Consider the following 20,675-nt stretch of genomic DNA (forward strand, 5'->3'; position numbering starts at 1 on the left):
TAAATAACTCTTTCTGGCAAGTTTCGGTAATGGTGTTCCTTTTTATGGGTCAAAGATCCTGTATTTCCTCTGAGCATTTGCTAAACTTCCTCTTACACAGCACAGAGCATGGAAGAGCAGCAGCGTCTTCTGTTTTGTGGGTGTTCCTTAGTTTGCTTTCCTCTTTGCTGCTACTTCCCTATTCTCTAATCCTTCTCTTCTCAGTTTGACTCCTCCCTCTTCCCTATTTCTGGTGTCTCTCCTCCTTTTCCTAAACGTTTCTTTTTCTCTCCCCTACATACCCTCCCCTCCTGTCTGCCGTCTGCCTTACAGTGATACTGCTGGGCCCAGCTGAGAGGAGACACTGTAGATTTCACAATGGGGGGAAACCAGTCCTGTTTGTATTTTCTGGTATCTGAGAGACTGAAAGAAGAAAAGGGTCAAGAAAAGCGACTGCCTTTGGAATTCACCTACTCCCTTTACCACCGCCCGTTCTGAAGCAACAACTCTTCTGGCCCTCGATTATATGCTAGGAAGCGTGACTGCACCAAGAGGAAACCTGCTTTGCAGTGCTGTGGCAGTACCGGCAGTGAGGCAGATCAGCATCGGGCAATTCTGCTTCCACACGTATCGTTCTCAAAGCAATCTAATAAACCTTTGGCCTGGCTTGTGCAGATTTCTCAGAGTTAAGAATATTGAAAGAGTATACGGTCCTGATATATAAACTTGCATTTAGACTCGAAATCTACCTTTCCCTGACACTTAAGAATTGCGTGTCATCTTTGTTTGCCTTGGCATTGGCTCTGCGTTATCATGGTGGTTGATCTGCTTCTCAATCTGGATGAAGCTTTATATTTTGTGTCATCACAAAATGAGTTTGAGATTAGCAGATGAACATTTTAATTAATACCAGCACATTCGCAGGACTACACAACGCTTGAGTAAATCTGTCTTCTCAAGATGCACAGTGTGTATTTGAAACATGCTTTTAAGATGTTTTTGTTTCGCTTTTAGAATAAGCAGGTTATACACCCAAGTCCTGTAACCTTGGCATAAAACCTCTTCACTGTGTTAAAAACATTTCCAACAATCAGTGGCATGGAGTTGTACCTTAGGTACAGAAGTTTGTGCTAGGCATTGTATTATTTAAGTAAGAACCCCTTTCAAACAGCACCATGTGAGCTGGCGTCTCCACTAGTGAAGAGCTGTCACAGATGGGCTGTCGTCAATGGTGTTGTGTCATCTTACACTGAGTATCTGCCTCTACAGCTTGCTGCATTTCTTCTAATGAGTCTTCTCTGCCAAAAAAAAAAGTTGAGCAGGAAACCAGTTCTTTGGCTTGGCATCTAACCATTTTTATTGAAAAGGGGTGGTCTTTGCTATTTAGTTCAAATTTCAAGGATATTCCTTCATTGGTTTCTACTTTTCCTGAATATGGGTGAATTTTCTCCTGCAGGAGGGAGAAAGCTGGGGCTGGGAGCAGAAAGACCAGCCTCCCTGCTCTTTATGGTTGGTTGCACGCATATCTCTGTTTTTAAGCTGCTGGAACTCTCTGGAGAAAATGGAAGGACCCACTCAGGGGCAGCGTTACAAAACCAAAAAGGACACAAAGTGCAGTTTCAGGTGAGTTGTGCAACTTCCCAAGGGTTGCTGAGCTCCTGGTGGAAGAACTGCTCAGTGCGGGCATCATCATTTCACCATCACTCTGGCACGTAAGCGACCCCTCGGAGGGTAAATGAGCGGAGTTACCTCTGGTCTTAGAGCTGTCTGCTCGATCCCCCACCCGCAGCGATGTACCTGTTAACGTGAGGGTTTATCAAGCGGGAAGAGCCTGTTTCTCCAGCGGTCCCTACCTCGTCAGGAACAGTTAACAGCTGCTGACTCATGCAAACCTCTGGCACTAATTAACCACGGCCAGAGGGAGCAGGCAGAGGGGTGGGATGGAGGCGGATCAGCGATTGGTTTGGGGCTGAGGATGGAGGGTGGGATTTGGTGCTTCTGTGCTTTGGGTTACAACATCTGGAGAGGATCTTCCTCCTAGGAAGGCGCGTAGCAGCCCGGGAGGTGGGGGCTCTCGTCCGTAAGCAGGGACTGCTCGGGGTTTAGCATGTCTTTCATCCAGGTAGACAAGGACTCAGATTTTCCTCTCCAAAATCTCCCCTATGGGGTTTTCTCCACTAAGGAGGAGGTGAGTAACAGCAAACTTTGTCCTTGGGGTGTTGTAATTGTTCCGAGGCTATGAATAAGAGCAGAAATTCCCGGCAATCTGGGATAGAGGAAAACTTCCCAGCCTGAGACACTTGCACGGGCTTCCTGACTTGACAACAAAACTGTAGCTGCCACATTGTCTTTTTTCTTAATGTGGTTATTTTGATGACAGCTGCTTTCAAATTGCACAAAAGAAATGAAAAGTGTTAATACTTATAAGAAGTACTTTGGCTAATACATGCAGTGGTTTTTGTGTCGTTTTTACTGGTTTTGTGAAATCATTAAATCTGTGTTTGATCCTTTCACTCTCTCAGTAGAGGCACGGCACAGTTTGCACTGACTTTTTTTTTTTTAACTCGATCCCTCATTTTCTTTGTGACTGAGCGTAATTGCACCGTCACCCTTAAGAAGCCACATTAAATATTTATTTTAATCTACTGTTAATTCTGTAGCGCCCAGTCCCTCTTGCACAACATGAACTGACATAAGAGAAAAGTGAAGTCTGAATTGAGAACACCGTATTTGCAAGCGAGTGTTGTCTTCTGGTCTGTTAAGAGCCTGCTCTTGGTGAGTTTGTTTGGTGGCTGCAAAAGCATTAAACCAGGGCACAAAACATGTGTTTCATTTCTGTCTTTGCAGCTGACCCGTTGGGTTTTATTAGGCATGCATTTGTGCAACGATGCATTAAACGTGTAAAAGTGTGTTATGTTTAAAGCTGTGCCCAAAGGCTGCAGATTGAGCCAGCTTCAGGCCTTATATTTTACAATCACATAAGAAAACATGGTTCAACCTTTCTTCCAAGGAGGTAGCTCCCAATTCCCATTTTCATGAAAACTGAGCCCAGCTAGGCTGAACCTCACACCTCCGAGTGCCCGATGGGATGGAGCCCTGGAGATGTATCCTCCTGGAGAAAGGGAAACGAGACAAGAGCCACATCTCGGAAGGAAAAAGCGGAGGATTTATTTATCATTGCTCACGGAAGCTTCATGATTATCTCCTGGTTTCTGCTGTCTCGGCTTATCCATGCAGGTTTAAAAAAAAAAAGAATTTAAACCAGAAGATTGTGTTTTCTGATGTGGTATTTTCCAAAGAGAAAAGTGAGATGGTTCATTTAATCTCTTCCTAGATGTGTCTGTTGTTCTCTAGCAAGTTGCGATTATTTCTCTGCCTTCTCCAGTAACTGTTCTCTGAAGAAAACATCTTCACTCAAACCCTATGAAAAGACAGGCAAGGACTTAGGGAAATTATTTAGGAAAATAACGTTCTAAAAGTAGCCCAATGTTTTAATGATTTCAAGCTAAAGCAGTTGATGTCATTCCTGACTACCCCAGTTACAAATTAACCTGACATGACCTTTAGTTTTTTCTGCAGGCATGTTTGCTGAATAAATATTTATTATCACATCTGGAATCTCGTTTAGAAATTAAAGGTTAAAAAATAGGTTTAATAGCATAGATTTTCATAGATGGTTATTGCCTTTTGATAAGCTAGTTTTCGTAATGACTGTAACTAGTTTGTCTTTATTTGCCTAAAGACAACGAATAATTGAAATTTGTCTTTGAACGCTGCAGCATTTTTATAACCCCCCGTACAGCTGTGGCAGAGCTGCAGTGGGATCGTCCGTGCTGCTCCCCCGCCGTCGCCGCCGGCTCCGCACGCGCTTGGCGCCGGCGCTGCGAGAGCTGCGGTGGATGAACAGGGTCTTTGTGTCGTAGGTTGCATCTGTCCGGCGAATGCAGCCCCAACCTACCGTACATGCGGGAAGCTGTTCCTGTAGCGAGGATCTAGAGGAGGGTTTGCATGCAGGTCGTGGGCTCCTCGCATGGCACGAGGATGGGTTATGTAGGGCAGCCTCATTCGACGTGGTGCAGAAATAATGTGGCTGAGCAAGATGCGCTGCGTTCCCGGTATCGTCAGCGGAGTCCAGAGCACTCTGTCTTCTGGGGAGGAACGGTGGTGCAGAAATGCCCGTTTCTCTCTCCAGTTACGTGGTTGTAGGGATGAGATCAATCCTGCCCATAGTGTGTCTATGCCTTAGTTCCCCGCCTGTAGAAGGAGGAATAGCATTTTCCTACTTCACAGCGTATTTCAGACGTATGGGCTTATTCTGCAATGCTTGTCATTAATGAGGGGTGGGCAAAGACTTCAGGGGGAAAGGGAGCAGAGAAAGAAACCTCTGCTTGTTGGCCTACCCTTCCCCCAAAAGATGGGGATGAGGAGAAGGCTCTCTCCCACCCCTCAAGGGAGTCTGCAATGATGCTCTGCCTCTAGGTCTTAACATTTTTCATCAGCTGGTCTCATCAACTAGCTTTTAATGGTCAGCTGCTGTGGTATCAGATCCTTGTCCCTGATGGATTAAACTCTCTGTGGTCACTCTCTTCCCCCATGCCCTCTTTGGAGGATTTGTGGGTACAAGCATAAATTATTCTTCTCTCCCCCCCCCCCCCCCCCCCCCCCGCTTTGCAGCCTAGGCACAGGCTCGGGGTAGCGATTGGAGACCAGATTTTGGATCTCAGCGTCATTAAACATCTGTTCAATGGACCAGCTCTTGCCAAACATCAGCATGTCTTTGACCAGGTATTTATCAGAGTCTGTTGTTCTAATTTCCACGCACATTTTAGAACTATTCCATAAGGGATTTTAGCAACTTGTGGTGAGATAATGAACATGAACTGGAAATGTGTTGTCAGGCGGGCTCTGCTTATGGGGAAAACTCATCACACTGCGATAGCAAGGAGAGCAGAGGCATCGGGGGTCCAAAGGACTTTTTCGCTGAAAGTTTCATCAGGCTTTGGTGATGCAGGGGTCTGACACAAAGCCTAAACATTACTTCAATCCCGCTTGTGCCTTCAACTCTTCATGGCAAGGAATCAGATGGGATTTTAATGACAGGGAGGTTGTGTTAAGGGTAAAGGTAAATGCAGATGGCCTCTGGTTACAGCTAGTTGAGATGTCAAAGCCGCTAAGGTCTGAAGTAGGGTGTTAGGACGGGCATGATGCAAACAGGCAGCAGGTCCTGCTTCAGAGGGCTTGTGGCGGGAGGACGGGAGTGCAGGCAGTTAGGAACAGGGAGGACGGGCGATCTGGGCAGCCACCGCTGCGTAACCCCGGCCCGCAGGCATTGAGCCCTGGGATGAAAGTTGAGGACGTCTTCCATGCATGCGAAAATGAAGCAAAAGTGGTCTTTTATCTGCCACCCCACCTCTCCGTGTCGCCTGTCAGCCTGCCCTGAACGCCTTCATGGGGCTGGGCCGGGCGGCGTGGACGGAGGCCAGGGCTTTTCTCCAGAAGCTGCTGTCAGCCGGCGAGCCGGCCCTGAGGGACAACGCGGAGCTGCGGAGAAGGTGAGGGAGCGGAGGGCGGCTGCGGGGCGCGGGGCCCTTCCAGCTTTGCCTGTGTCACCCGCATCACTCGGTGACCCAGGGCACCAAAATCAAAGGTCTGCACGTGGCCACCTGCCGCCTACATGGGAATTAACTGGGGTTTGAGCATATTGAGAGCTTCCTTCTCTTAATTATGTCTCTGATTAATCCTTTAACTGCCCACAGATCCGGGGTGTCACCCTCCACCTGGGAACACCGAGCTCTGCCCTGGGGTGTGCCCAGACCTGCTGCCTCTCTGCGGAGGCCGAGCTGGGCTGCCCGGGCAGGCGTGGGGCCAGCCTGGCCCGCCGGCCACGTCCCTCCACCACGGCCTTCCACGAAGACGTGGCTGCAAGGGTCTCCACTCCACCTCTCCCACCTCCCCCAGCACCGCCCTGCCTGTCCCGCCTGGAGCATCCTCTGGCGTGGGGAGACCCCTCCCATTCCTCCCCAGAAACCGCCTGACTTTGCTAAAACTGACCCTGTTGTCGCAAATTGGCTTCAGATACGGGACAGCTCATGGGTGTAGGAGCGGGAGGGGAGGACTGTGCTCTGCTCTGTGCTGCGCTGACGGAAAACGCGTGTGTCCATTGATCAGACACCTTCTTGTTTGTCCAGAGTCATGCTTGAAACGCTGCAAGCGCCTGTCCCAGCAGCAAGCAGGAGCCGTTCCTCCCCGTCCTGCCGGGGTGGTTTAGGCACACACGTGCAGGAGAGGGGTTGAACCGCTGCTTGACACAGGGACCTTCCCTGAGCGGGCCCAGCAGTTCGAATCGGGCACCCCGAGAGCCACGTCCCATAAAATGATCCTTTCCACGCAGCAGAGGCAGCAGTGACCTGCTCAGCTCATGCATGGGCAGGGGGTGTTTCTCTCTGCCCCTTGGGAGACCAGCCGGCTCACCTCACGCGTGCCTCCCTTCCCGCTCGCGCCCTGACGGATGCTCCGAATTCAGTCATAACCGTCCCCGTCACAGCAGCTTCTGCAGTCGTCTTCGTTTTTCTGCAAGGTTTTTTTTGCTGCAAGGCTTTGCAAAATAAATTAAAGAAGGAGCTAGGAGAGCGAGTCAGCCTCTTACATGCATATAAACCACTTATGGGCGAGAGCTGCAAGTTTGCTGAGGGCTGAAGTCGTCGTTTTTCATTTCAGAGCGTTTGTACCTCAAGCTTCTGCGACGATGCACCTGCCAGCCCACATCGGTGAGTCTCCCGCAGCTGAGGGCTGCTCGGCGCTGCCCTTCGCTCCCGCCCGGAGAAGCTGCTTTATTTCCAGCTTGCTCAGACAGACACATCATAGCTCTGACAGGGAATGGGTTTTGCAAGAGCCAGAAGTAGATTATTGAACGTAATGAAAGGTAGGTGCTGTCTGTGGCACAAGAATAAAAGCCTGGGGAAGCTCAATAGCAGCCAGAAAATTCCTGGATGCAATTTTCACTAAATCGGGGTTGTCTGGTGCCACATAACTCTTGTCATCAGATTGGCACCGCTAAAGGCCTTTGTGAGTAGAGCCAGGGAAGAAACACTTGTTCCGTTTCCAACATTTTCCCCATTTGCCATCAGAAAATAATTCAGACCTTCCAAAGTTTTGCAAGGGCGATACTCCAGCATAGTCTCATAAACAAGCATGAGTCTCCACTCCCAGACAATTACTCTGCATCCCAAATCTTACCTCCACTCCTGTGAGGCCATGGACTGCTTTGGAGTTAGTGTATCCACATAGATATAGAAACGTTTTCCTGTTTTTAACAGAAATTTATATTTGGACCCAAACCAACTTGATCAAAATCACTCGAGGGATGTGACCTTCACAAGAGCAGAGATGTGAACTCGCCCATCTCCCAGCCAAGCCCTGTTCCCGCTGGGCTTTCTGCTCCTGTGGGGCACAGCCCTGGTCTGGGACAAAGTTTAGCCTGGCCCAAAGGAACTGTGATGAGTTTCCATAGATGTGACACCTTCCTGCAAATAATTTCAGGTTGAATATGTCTTGTCAAAAATTTGCTGGCTCCTAGTACTCGTGAGTGCTGTGAGTGAGAGCGCTGCCCTGGCAGCGTGACCCGGGCTGTACCAGGCAGCTACAAGGTTTTATTTAGGTTTCCACCACACTTAGGTTCAGCTCTGTCCTGTGCGTGATTCATGCTTGTTCTGAGAGCAAGCACTGGCTGTATCCTCTGCTGGGGCTGCGAGATCACTTACTGAGCTTGCAAAACAACTTAACGTGATGTAAATGCTCCCTCCCTAGTTGAGTTTTTTCCCCCCAAACCCTCTGAATTCCCAGTAATCTGAAAGGGGGGGAGCTGTTTGCCAGGGATGGCAGCAGAGGGCAGCAGATGTCCTGACTACGAGCCGATTCCCTCCGCCTGGGTACCACCGGCAAGGCAAAACCAGCAGTGGGACTCGGCTTGCCTCTGGAAAGCTGGCTGCTGCTTTATGTCCATGTGCTTTTTCCCCCTCTTCTCTACGGGAGGCTTCAAAAAAAAAAGCCAGTTTTGTATGCATAATTTATAGGTGAACTGTTAATCACCACCTTTATGCTATTAATTACATCCCTGTGCTAATAATATTAAATGTGGCTACATGCCTCTGTAGTGCTCTCGCCGTCTCCTTTTCTGCTCTTTTCATTACCAGCAGCGTACGATGTGCTTTAGCCCCAGTAGATGAGGGAATTTCCTACCATTGATCCCCATTTTATGGGTTTCTTTTCATGCAGGAGATTACACTGACTTCTATTCTTCACGCCAACATGCCACAAATGTTGGGATCATGTTCAGGGGGAAGGAGAATGCTTTGATGCCTAACTGGTGGGTAGTTCAGATTTTTCTCTGGTACAGCATTATTTTGCGTGCTTATCTGTACATACATATAATTTTTTAAAGATCTGAGTAGTCTGTCAGGAAAATACTGATTTCAGTTCATAGCGGATGAGAATCTGTACTGTCAAGAGTTCGATACCAGAGCTGAAAACCACATTCCCCCAGCCTTAGTCGAGTCTGCACTGCATTTCATTGCATCAGCCGCACCAATTACGACGCAGCCCTTTGGTTCAAAGACAGATTTATCTAAGAAATTGTTTTTTGCTGAGTGACAAGAAAGCAGGGTTTAAGCTCCAAGGAATTAAGTGGAGCAGTGGCACAGAAGTGCATTAAGACTGCTACATGGCTCACGTCTTTATATCAGAGCAAGTAAGGTGCAAATGTCCATGCCCATCTATACAGAGCTCTGTCCTGGTACCTCGCACCCCCATGGTGGTTCCACCCCAGAAAGCTGCCCTGGGTGGCGATGGTTACACAGCTAACCTGCGCTCTGTGATGCTCTTTCACAAGGCTGAACTTACCTGTCGGTTATCATGGCCGGGCGTCATCCGTTGTGGTGTCTGGGACGCCCATCCGGAGACCTGTGGGGCAAATGAGACCTGACAATGGTGAGTCCATGGTAGGCTTTTAATGTGGCTTCTTATTTTTTTTATTTTTTATTTTTCCTGCACATCACAGACTAGTGGAAAGGTAGGGTCTGGGATGCCTTGTCTAAAGCCCAGCCTGGGGTCAGGGCAAGAGAAAGCCCTGAGTGAAGTCCATCTTGTGTTTGCATGCCAGGCAGATCAGCTGCTCTGTTTCTTCTGGCTGTTACTTTTATTTCCCTACCTGCCTCCCTGTCCTAAAATACTCTTTCTTCTACCCACAGATAAACCTCCAGTGTTTGGTGCTTGTAAGCGTCTGGATATCGAGTTAGAAATGGTAAGATGGGGCTTTTTTTCCCTACCACTTGAAAAACATTAAAATAGAAGAAAGGGGAAGAAAAGGTAGGTTTAGCCTCTTCTAAAATGAATGTCTCGTAAGGTCCATTCCTGTGTTTCCCTCTGAGCAGTCCGTGCAGCAGGCAATAAAGATTTCTATGGAGGAAACCTTCCTCCTGATGACTTGCGGGGTGCATTAGCTCATTGAGTGGTTTGCTAACACAGCTTTCAGGCTGGAAACAGCTCGTCTGGCCAAATCTGAGCACTAGTGCAGCAGTCTGGAAGCAGGCAGGCATAATTCTTTTTATCGGACACCACAGCCTGTTATCTGGGTAGCAGTTACCTCTGCACTGCAGCCAGGATCTTTTAACGGACGCTGGGGATTTTGGAAGTGCAGGCTGTCTGCGCCTTGAGTCTAGAGCGGAGGAAGCCGTGAGTTCTTGGGAGTGCAATTCAAACTCCTCATCTTTATGGCTGGAAAGATGAAACCTGTGCTGTGGGTGTTGTAACAAAACATCCTTGGAAGGTGCATCTTCTTGTGGCTTAGTGTTGTCCAGAAAGGAGAGTTTTATAGGATTGTTCATTATGATTTATATCATTTTTATATGCTTTATACCCCACCTCTCCCCTTTAAAAAAAAAGTCTAATATTAAGGGAAATGGTAGTAAAAATGCACTGAAAGCCTTTAATGCTTTGCAGATCAATGCTATGAAGTGGGAGGCAGTCCCATAAAGTGGGGTACACGAAGTGCTGCCTCTGCTTTGCAGCCTGAGTTTTACCACTGGCTGCTGTGAGAGCGGATTTAGACTGATGAAGTCTTTGGAAGAAAAAACTTGCATATTGTTGGCAGAAAGAGACAACTGAGATTCCCTGTAGAATTCTCTGCCACATGCTCAGGCTGTACATTTGCTAAGGGAGCAAGTGCAGGCACCCCATTCATGACCTGTTTTATTTAGGGGGTGCATTTCGCCACCTGCCTCTTCTTCCTCACTGTCATGACAGGCTCCAGCCGCATTCAGCATCCCCTCGGATGACTTTAAACTCTTTCCTGTTCACTGTCTGCAGCAAACAGAGTCACTTCAGTGGGAAAACCTGTTCTGCATCCAGATTATAATTAGGAGGAACCATTTTTGCTCCTGCGTTTTGACAACGTCTTGCCCTTGTTTAATGTCTGTCTCTTAGCAACACAGTGCTTTGAAGTATTTCAAGCCTGCCAGCTTCATGGAGGGGAAGAAAGAGGGTGTAGGCCATGGTTTTTGTCTAATTGTGTACGGGAAATGATGCAAAATCCCATCCTGTCCAGACTCTGTTGCTTGTGCGTGTAACCCTCTGTGCAGTAAAGATTTTTAGCTTCAAAAACTTCCATAATCAACATTTTGCTTTTCAATTTCAGGCATTCTTTGTAGGTCCTGGAAACAAGTATGGGGAGCCAATTCCTATCAGCAGAGCCCAGGAGCACATCTTTGGGATGGTCCTTATGAATGACTGGAGTGGTAATGATGCTGCGGGGGTGTGTCTGGAGAGGGGGTTACAGCGTCATGAGAAACCTTAGATAGAGATAAATTATATCTCTTAATAGTAGAATAGAGATCATTGAAACCACTGGGTACAGTTGAAAGGGATGAAAATGAAATGCTGTCTGCATTTCTCAGGCTCTATCTCAATCCATCTTCAATCAATCAGTAGAACCAGAAATTGCTGCCTGATGAAGATTTATTTACTTATGAAAGAGCTAATATCAGTCTAGTTTCTTCTGGGCAGGGATGGAGCAGCCGTAAGAATGGTGATGCCAACAGAGGATTGATTTCAGTGTCAGGAGTAGGAAAAGGATTTGGCAATCACAAATCCCTCAGTCTCTGCATAGATTTAACTAGTTGAAATCGGCCCTATGACTGGCACAGACTATTAGCTGGGTGTAAAAGCATTCACCAAACTGGGGATAAAAACACTGGTTATATGGGGATGGCCTGACTTGTTTTAATTCTTGCTGACTTTTCTTCCTAATCTAGCTGGTCTAAGAAAATTGGGTTGAGGGTCTGGAAGGGATGGATTTAAATCAGGATTTGGGCACAATGGCTAGAAAAAGTTGGTGGTAACATTTCCAATCCGTGTTACTCTTTCAAAGGTGTGACGGCTGCCCAACTCCTAGGATATGTTTAACAGCATGGCTTTGAATTTTCTCTTCTTAGCCCGTGACATCCAGAAATGGGAATACGTTCCTCTGGGTCCGTTCCTGAGCAAGAGCTTTGGCACAACCATCTCTCCTTGGGTTGTTACCATGGAAGCTCTCATGCCCTTCGTGTTGCCAAACCCTGTCCAGGTTAGCAAGAGAAAGGGTTGAAACAAAGGAAAAGCAGTGCTAGAAAAATCTCAGCAGAACTGGTAGGTCCCATCAGTAGAAATCACTGAGCTGTATCAGTGCCAAGCACTTTCTTCATAGAGTTTACAAGTGTGATCCTGCTTCCAAACATATGAAGGCACCCAGGCCCTCTGAGTTCAGACGCTCATTGGTGTCACTGGCGCTGGCACACGGTGCCCTGAGCTGTCATCCTGCCTGCCTGAGCAGGGCAGAAAAATCATCTCCTTTAAAACACCTGGAAAATAAACTGATCAGAGAGCATCTTGTTAGCGTTTGGTAGCACTTAGCATCCAGCAAGCAGTGGCGAGAGAGTGGACTCAAGCCAAAACACTTTGGTCAAGCATTTCCAGTTGTCTGCATTATGTAGACGTTTAGTTAAAATTGAAAAAGATAATAAAGAGTCTTGCAGAGAACTCACCATCTTCTCTGTGCAGACAGAAAGCAAAGGTGTGCTAGCACTGTATTTGTTGTGGATTAACATCCACGCCATAATGATGGAGAGGGCTTTTGGAGCCCACGTGCAGAAAAAGGAATTGGGTTATATGGATATCGCATCTGTTCAGAAAGATCTTTAAGAGTGTGTGCATGAGAGCAAGCAAAGCAATAACCTGAGCAGTAACAGCAGTGAAGAAAATGGGGTGTGCAGCACAGGCTGGTTAAACAAAAAGTCACCGGGATGGCTTGTGGAATTTTTCCTTTCTGTTTGTTTAGACTGTGATACTTTTTATATGCTTTTAGGATCCCAAGCCGCTGCCCTACCTTCAGGATAAAGAACCCTACACTTTCGACATCAAGCTCTTTGTTGCTATTAAAGGTACGGCAATGCTGAGTGGGTTATAAAGCTGAAATTGCCAATTAAGGAATGCAGAACCACCACGTATCCAGACAATTTGCTCTTGGCTCTGCGGTCCTCCTTTTCCATCTTTGCCCAGATTGCCTCTGTCAGAGAAAGAGGCAAAGCTCTTCATGCTCCCTGTTGGCCGTGCAGCAATGTGTCAAGGAGGCAATACCTCCCAGGTAATCAGCTTACGATGAGGAGGGTCCCTGTGGGGTCTGCCTGCGTGGGCAGGGGTAAGCAGGGCACGGAAAGAGCAGATGTATGTGGGATTCAGATGTTAACCCAGCTCAGACCCCCAGCCCATGGCGCTGCTGACCGGTAGGTCCAGGTGTTCCTCCTGTAGTAGAGCAGAGAGTAGGAAATGGGCAGCTTGATGCTACCCTGGTGCCATCCGCACGCTTGTTTTCTATGAAATGCTGGCCTTCATATCAATAGAAAATGTTACTACTTGTTTCTTGCTAGGGCTTACAATGATAAAAGAAGCCTCCATCCATCTGTAAAATAAAAAGACTCCAACATCATTCATCCAACACAAATTGCTTCCCTGTTTCTTATTTTTTATTTTCTGCAGGAGAAGGAATGAGCAAGCCAACTACTATATGCAGATCCAATTTCAAGGTAAGACTCCAGTATCTTTTATTTGTTTGAAATCTTGCTGATGCCATCAGCTCCAGCCTTAGGCAATTTCAAACACTGATTTTTGCATTAGCTGAAGATCAGACCTGGTGCGTGTGTGCGGAGGGGACAGAGGGAAAAAAGTGGAGAGTGGTGATAGTCCACCCCTACTGAGATGGAAACACCTGAATGCTTGGGCACTGAAGAAGGGGGCAGCTCAGTTTAGGGTGCTCAGAACATCGTAAGTTGTGTGCTCATTTGGCAGGGAGCGGTGAGAGCGGAGGACTCGCCGGCAAAGGGAATTGCCTCTTGCTGTGTCGAGGTGCAATAGAGCTTTGCAGTCCCAGCTGGTAATTTAGATGCAGACTTGCTGCTGCAACACCGCTCCAAGCCCGGGTCTGCCCTGGCCCCACTGCAGGCAACGTGGTGGCTCTGCCTCTCCAGGCTGATTGAAGCCAGGAGGTATATGTACCAGCTGCAGGAGTTCTCAATCGATTTTATATTCACATTTGGTTCATGCATAGTAATTACCTTAAGCAGTAAATCAGTAGTCAGCAAATCAGTAATAAGGAAATCTTTCTATAAAGCCACTAAAATGCTGGACTTAATCATGGATTCTGGGTCAGCAGGGCTGGCCTTAAAGAGGAAGAAGAAGAGGAGAAATGACATCCAGCTGAAAGAAGAGAAATTTAAGGGACTAAATTGCATGTTAAAGTATGTGTTTTATATGCACATAGCAGCTCCTGGTCATCATTTAGAAAGCAATCAGCCAGGCCACAGTAACTACTGAGAATGCAGCACTAAGTAACCGTGGAGGTTGCTCTTGGGCTGCTGAAGGTTCCTGATTAAATAAGGAAACTTTTCTTTAGGGACAATCTTACCAGCATCACCCTGAGAATGCAATACGTTCTGCATAGCCTAATGGCATGCCAGGAGGTTTGTCCTTCATTGCTTTAGCCTCCTCTTCCTCCTTCCTCCAGCACATGTACTGGACCATGAAACAGCAGCTGGCTCATCATTCAATCAACGGGTGCAACCTCAGACCTGGAGATCTCCTGGCCTCCGGCACAATCAGTGGACCTGTAAGTGTTTAAATAACAACAGTCACTGAGAACTGGTCAGCAATCCAAAACTGACTGAGCAGGGCTTTGGGTCTAAGCCCTCTTTGATTTGAGCAGCCATGAAAATGTCTGCAGTTCTTTTCTAGGCACGTTGGGCTGATGCTTTGGTAGCCCCAAAATTGCACTGAGAAGTGGTGGGTTTTTTGTTGTTATTGGTTTTTGGTTTTTAATCTCTCCTGTATTCCTTTCCCGAAGAACTATTTTACTACAGATACAAATTAATTTCTGTGCACAAGCATCCACATGGCCCATTTACGCTCTGTGAAATGCAGCTTTTTTCTTTCTGAGAAGAATGTAAAAGGTGCATGGGTATAACTTTTAGTTTCTCTAATACTACATATTTGGAACTAACGTCACAAGCTATTATTGTCCTTGAACTGCTATATGGACAGTTGCAATATATGGGTAACTTGCACTTTCTGAGACATCAAATATAAATCCTGTTCATGCTGTCTGAAGGACAGCCTCAGGTAAGTTGTTTCCAAGTTGGGATACCTATACTTCCATTTTGAGCGTTTCTGAAGTGCTTTTTGCTTCCTTCAAACTACCGTACTGCAGATTGACATTAAAGACTTACAAACATTCGCCAGCTTTGCTCTTCTGAGGAACAAAACGTAAATAAAAATCTGAAATGTGACTACATAAAAGCACTGGATTTGTAGAATTGCCCTCGATTTGTTTCCATTCTCGCTGTAGCAGCCCCAAACTACTTTTACAGGGTTTAGCACTATGCTAAACACACCAGATAAAGGCTGTAAGCGTGACTGCTTATAGTGAGCAAGCAATTAAAATACAAAGGCAGGAAAACAAGCCAATATATCAATGCATTAAATCCACAGCAAAACTCTGTTCTATAGAGCTAACGTACTTGTGTGTCTACTTCAGCAGCAAGTAGCTTAACAGCAGGATGGATACTAAAAAGTTGTTTATTTGTTTACGCACTCCTGCTGCAGGAGCCGGAGAGCTTCGGCTCCATGCTGGAGCTGTCCTGGAACGGAACAAAAGAAATCCCTCTTGGCAGTGGACAGTCTCGTAAATTCCTGCAGGATGGAGATGAAATCATTTTGACAGGTAATGGCCGAACAACTGCTCTCATGCTGCACCAAGGACACGTTTCCCTAGATTGATCCCAGCAGTGTAAGCGCCTGGCAGGGGGATGGGCTATTCTGTACATACCTGCCACGCAAGCACGGTTGTTTCCATCCTACCTGTCAGGAGGCAAAAGCAGGTGGATAGAAATTTCCCTGCAATAAATGCTTTCTGGATTAGATTATTTGCTTTGCTAAGTATTTAATGATCTTGCTACGCCTGTGCGCGAGTGCTGAGGGGACGATGGAGGTAGGTTTGCCTTAATGAGCGAAAATATTCTGGGACTAGAAGCAGCTGACGTATTCTTGCCACTGCAGTCCAAGTTTGCATGTGGAGCAGAGCTTGGCAAATGCTGAAAAAAGTTATTTTTCAAATAATATTTCATTTGTAACATAGGCGTATTCAATGAAGTGCATTGCAAATCAAATATGTGGGAAACAGCATGAAGCCTGCTAGAACAGCTGACCGGCTCCCCTCTGAAAAGGGCTGTGCTTGAGAGCTGTTTCATGCTGGGCCATGGTTTTAATTTTCATCTTGATAAACTAAGGATTTTATGAATTAAAATCTACGATGGTGTTTTGTGATCTAAATCCCACTCCTACTTCTTTTTAATCTGAAAACTAGTGCCGAACAAATCTATTTTTTCCTTTCCTCTCATCTTGACAACCCTTTTATGGCTTTGAGGTGGCAAATATTTGGCAAGAACAGCCGTGAGAAACTTTTGATTCAAGCTTGCGTATGTCTTTGCTACATCGCCTACTGAATTTTTAGAGAATATCTTGTGGGATGTTGTGCATTATCAGATGAGACCCAGCCAGTGCCACACCTGGCTCTGCGCAGCTCCATCATGCTGATGTGATCAGAGATAGTCTGCACAGGGAACAAAATGGCTCAAGCCATGAGAAAACACAAATGTGACTTAGGGCAGAGAAAATGCGACTGACTAATGCCTATGCAGCAACCTGAAGGATGTGACGGTGTGATGTTAGTATGTCTTCACATACCTGTGCCTGCTTAATCCAACCAGGACTTTTAGGATTTTTGCCAAAATAGTCTAAAATTTGTCATTTTTTCAGAAACCATTTTAACAAAAACCAAGAACTTTTCTGTGATTAAAAAAAAAAAATGGATGTATTCCAGTCTCCCAGTGATGGCTCTATAAGTGGTTTTGGTAGTGCTGCAGCCAGAGCCCCAGTGCCTCCTGTCTGGCAGCCTACGCAATAGCTTTGAAAATAATGTGATTTCTGTGAGGTGCTGCCAATTTTGCAGAGGAAGATGCTGAGACAACTGGAGGTTGAGATGTGCTGGAGAGAGCTGTAGATGATGAAAGCGAGGAGTCCCCAATACCTCTGACATCCTTCAGCCTCCCAACAACCCAGCGACTACTCATGCTGCAACGTGTAGGCATCTGACGCTGCTCTCCATAGGCTCCCTATGCATTCAGCGCAGAGAGACACTCCTCCAGCAATTCAGAGTACCGCATTGCCCTCCAGACTTGCAGATCTCCCTCCAGTAACTACGCCAGTTGGGTATTACGAACGTCCCTTTGGAGTTACCTGCTGACATCCTTATTGGCAATGAGCACCTTGCAGTTTGGGAGCTGCTGGCACAAGGTGGCCAGCTGAGGGACAAATGGGACTAGACCGTGACCCATCTTGTTCTTCATGCCAGAACAAGCTGTGTTACTCAAATAAATACTTTAAATCCTGAATGTCTTTAATCTTTAAAGATGGCATTGTTGTTAAGCTGGATGAAGGCACCGTTGCCCCAGTGGGACAGTCTCATGTTTATCGGTCTGCTGTGCTATTTTACACTAGCAGCAGTTTGTGATTGTAGTGATCAGGGCATCGGTGCCATTCGTGAGCCAGGTGCTGCTGGGGCTGTCTGCTGGGACAGTTTGGGATCCGCTCCTATTTAGTGATGTATGGCAGGTCCAGTGCCTGAAGGGACCCTTGAGGCAGGGCTAGTGCTATTGCACCCTCTCCCGGGGCTGTGCCATTAGCTCTTGCCAAGTGCCCAACCCATAATTTCTAGTCTCCTATTTCAACTTTGTGTTCTCGCTCCCCTTGTGGGAGCTATTTCAGAGCCCTAACACATAAAATAAGAGAAATATATTTTCCCAAGAAGTGCGTCTCGGGGAGGGAGCATTGCAAGGGAAGGTTTGCTGATGGTGTGCTGCAGCCGGCTGCAGAAATCTCTCTGTAGCTCCTTGGCACTCTGCTCAGGCCGATGCTGCTGGCAGCACAGAGCTTGCTTTGTTAAATGTGCTGCTCCTTGGTACTGCTCTAAATCGTAGTTGACAACGGGGATAACTAAACTGGACTGAAATAATAAGCCAGCGCTCAAAGGAAAGCTGGCAATGAAGCCTAATGAGACAAATGGAAACTGAGCTGAGCCTTAAAGCAAGTGTCTTACTCAAGTATTGCTTACGAATGAGGATTACCTGGCAGATACTGGGACGGTGTCTGTGGGCAGGCTGTTGAGCAAGCAGCTATAGACACTGCTGTCCTTGGAAAAACTTCATTTTGGTCTGGCTGCGAGAGCTGCGCTGTGGGTTAGAGCTAGCAGGGTCTGTCCTCATGCTGCAATAACTTTGGCTGCCCTGCAGCCTGAGCCTACCCATCCTCCTCTTCCTCAGAGGAGGTTTCCACTGATCTGTGCTAAGGGTGGGAATTAGGGTTAAGGTCTGTTCTGTTCAGCTCCCTCTTGGCTTCTCGAAGGCAGCTGGTTTTTATTACATGCAGGGAAGATGATGTGTTCCATTATTTTAGGACAATCCATCTCTAACTATGAAATCAGTCCTTAAAATACAGCATATGCCACTTGTGTCCTTCCTTTGATCAGCTGTTGTAGCGGAGAGCTACAGTAGGTCTCCTCAGCTGTTTCTTCCCAGAATAGTCTTCCCAGATGGGCCAGAAGCCCCTGGCTGTGTCCCCTCCCCTCCTTCATCTGCAGCTTTGCTAAGGGATGCTGTTTCTGGAGCAGCTCGGCTGGCCTGTGGCAGCAAGAGGCACTGCGGCATCTCCGTCCTAATGTCATCTCTCCCATCATGCAGGAGTAGGGAGAGATTGAATTGTCCTGTAGCTAGAGATGTTGTCACAGCCTGGTAACTTCAGCAACAGTCAGCAGACCTTCTATGTCTGTTTATATAATAGAGGATAAATGAGTATTTTGAGTCAGATGCTGAGTTCCTCACGGAACCAAACTACTTGATTTTAGCAAGCGAAACAGTTTCTGCGAGGGTAGGTCCTGCTGTTTGAGGGGGTTAATGATCATCTTTCTGGCTATAAGCATCCCCATGTCCCAAGAGCAGTCCTAATGCTGCAGAAAGAGAATCCAGATTTACTTTATTAATTGCAAGCCTGGGCCAGGCAGCAAATCAGCTTGCCAGTTAGATTGATGATGCTGCAGGTTAGGTTTGAAAACAGAAATATTTCACATCGTGTTTGCTCTTTGATCATATTCACTGAACTTGCATATTGCTGCATTTAAGAATTTGTGCTTCTTTTTTCTTTTTTAATATTCCTGGGCTACTTGAACTCCTCCAGGTGTTCTTTTTTTAACCCCTCATTGCATTTCTGAAACGTTTCGACTTGTTTTTGGTCTCTTTATGCCTTTATTCAATTTTATTCCTGGTAAAATCCTGCTGTCCTTACAGAACAAGCTGTCTGTTGTTTTCTGGCCCTAGGTTACTGCCAGGGCAATGGCTTCCGCGTGGGATTTGGCCAGTGCTCGGGAAAAATCCTTCCAGCCCTGTCGGATCCGTGATGACTGGAGTAAGGGGACATCCCAGGAGGAGGATCTCTCGCCCTGCCTCTAACAGTCATGCTGCTTTATTCAGATTTATTATTTTTATATGAGTGATTGGAATCTTACTATTTTTAATTATCAATAAATATCTTAAAGATGAATGTGGCTCTCTGGTGCGATAAGAAAAAGATTTCATTGCTAGCTTAAAATTCTCGGAATAAGAATAAGATGATTGAAATGGAAAATGAGATTCTTAACTCTTCTACTGTATTAATACTTTCTTCATAATTATAAAAAGAGGCTTTCAAGGAAACGTAAATATTCTGAGTACTAGGTTGATGGTAACAGCAGAGATTGAATGCTAACTTCTTTTTTTCACAGTGTTCATATGCTGGAGGTAAAATCCTGAAGGCAACTCACATATAAATGCTAAAAGCTCGTAGACCATCCTGAGTAAAAGAGAGTTACATGGCTATGCCCTAAACTAATTTGTAACGAAGCAATTCGCAAATGTGATAATCAATACAACTGAAAGCAGCAGGAAAGCAAACTAAAAAAGTACTAAACAAACTAACAACCTTTTAAAATAGTGAAAACAGAAATTGTACTGTACAAGAAAAATCCCAACAAACAACTAACAACGATGAACAAGGCTCAGCACTAAACTCCTGCATCTTAGAAAGAAAATCTGTGCAGGCTTGGGGTTCAACCCTTACTTGGCAGCACTGATGAGTACTGGAAATGAACCCCAGCAGACTGCAACCTACAGCTGCCGCCCTCCCCTGGCCCCGGGAGCGGGCGGGTGGTCCCTGCTCCTGCTGCCCTTGCACAAGCAGAGGCAACTCTCCATGTCCCAGAACGAAGCTTGATGCCAGCCCTGAGCTGAGAGTCTGTGCTGGGGCATCCCTCAAAGGAGAGCACGGAGATACGAGTGATCCCCAGGAGCTCACCGGTGGCCGTCACAGCTTGTCACCTAACAGGGGCTGCGGTAAGAGGACGCCGAGGAGGCAGATCCCCTTCCTGCACTCCCAAAAGGCATCTCTTGCCGTGGCATCCCCGTGCAGCAGGCAGTAAACAAAGCCACATGCCACTTTTCTCAAGTGTAAAGGGCATCTGCTGTCTCCCGCTGGTCTACAAATCAATTTAACTCTATGGCCAAGTGCCAAATCACATCAATTAGAGGATATTACTGACTGAAGGAGCTCAGGAGACCGGATAATGAACTCTGGTATAGTGCAAGGGGAACTTGTTAAATATTTGCTTGGTCCTCAAAGTGAAGAGGCTGCCGGCTTCGTGCAGCGACAGCAGGATGAGCGAAGGCTGCTGCTGTCCCGTGGCTGCCCCGTTGCTCCTCCCGAGGTCTGCCGGGTAGTTTTGCTGGTGTGGGCCATGTGGGTATTTGGTGTCATCCTGCGGAGCACCCGGTGCTGATTGGGAATGTGAAACTCTCGGCCACGCAGGAAAGAAAAATGAATTTAAAATGAAGATTAATGAAAAAATGTGGCAGTGCAGATAAATCACTGCTAATGGGGCATGTTCACTGAAACGGGCTGTCTTCCAGCGTGCAATAGTAACAGTCCCTTTAAAAAATGATACTTGGAGGATCATCCCCAAATCAATTTAAATT

General features: G+C 46.7%; 1 protein-coding gene across 1 annotated transcript; it reads left to right on the plus strand.

The window, feature by feature from the left end:
• Window positions 1-1,991: 1,991 nt before the first annotated feature.
• On the plus strand, window positions 1,992-19,209 carry FAH (fumarylacetoacetate hydrolase). Its single transcript, XM_075159924.1, has 14 exons — window positions 1,992-2,167; window positions 4,654-4,764; window positions 5,410-5,531; window positions 6,697-6,746; window positions 8,254-8,344; window positions 8,867-8,964; window positions 9,225-9,277; window positions 10,670-10,769; window positions 11,466-11,596; window positions 12,374-12,449; window positions 13,045-13,091; window positions 14,069-14,170; window positions 15,163-15,280; window positions 18,987-19,209. Exons 1-14 carry the CDS (start codon window positions 2,087-2,089, stop codon window positions 19,064-19,066), a joined length of 1,260 nt encoding a protein of 419 aa, XP_075016025.1. The 5' UTR covers window positions 1,992-2,086; the 3' UTR covers window positions 19,067-19,209.
• Window positions 19,210-20,675: the final 1,466 nt, after the last annotated feature.

Source organism: Calonectris borealis, chromosome 11 (assembly GCF_964195595.1).
Source record: "Calonectris borealis chromosome 11, bCalBor7.hap1.2, whole genome shotgun sequence".
Classification (NCBI taxonomy): Eukaryota; Metazoa; Chordata; class Aves; order Procellariiformes; family Procellariidae; genus Calonectris; species Calonectris borealis.

Excerpts from the sequence above, each read along its gene's own strand:
- FAH (XM_075159924.1), top strand. The coding sequence starts at position 2,087 with ATGTCTTTCATCCAGGTAGACAAGGACTCAGATTTTCCTCTCCAAAAT. Across the intron at positions 6,747-8,253 it reads GCACCTGCCAGCCCACATCG|GAGATTACACTGACTTCTAT; the intron begins GTGAGTCTCCCG and ends CTTTTCATGCAG. Across the intron at positions 10,770-11,465 it reads CCTTATGAATGACTGGAGTG|CCCGTGACATCCAGAAATGG; the intron begins GTAATGATGCTG and ends TTCTCTTCTTAG.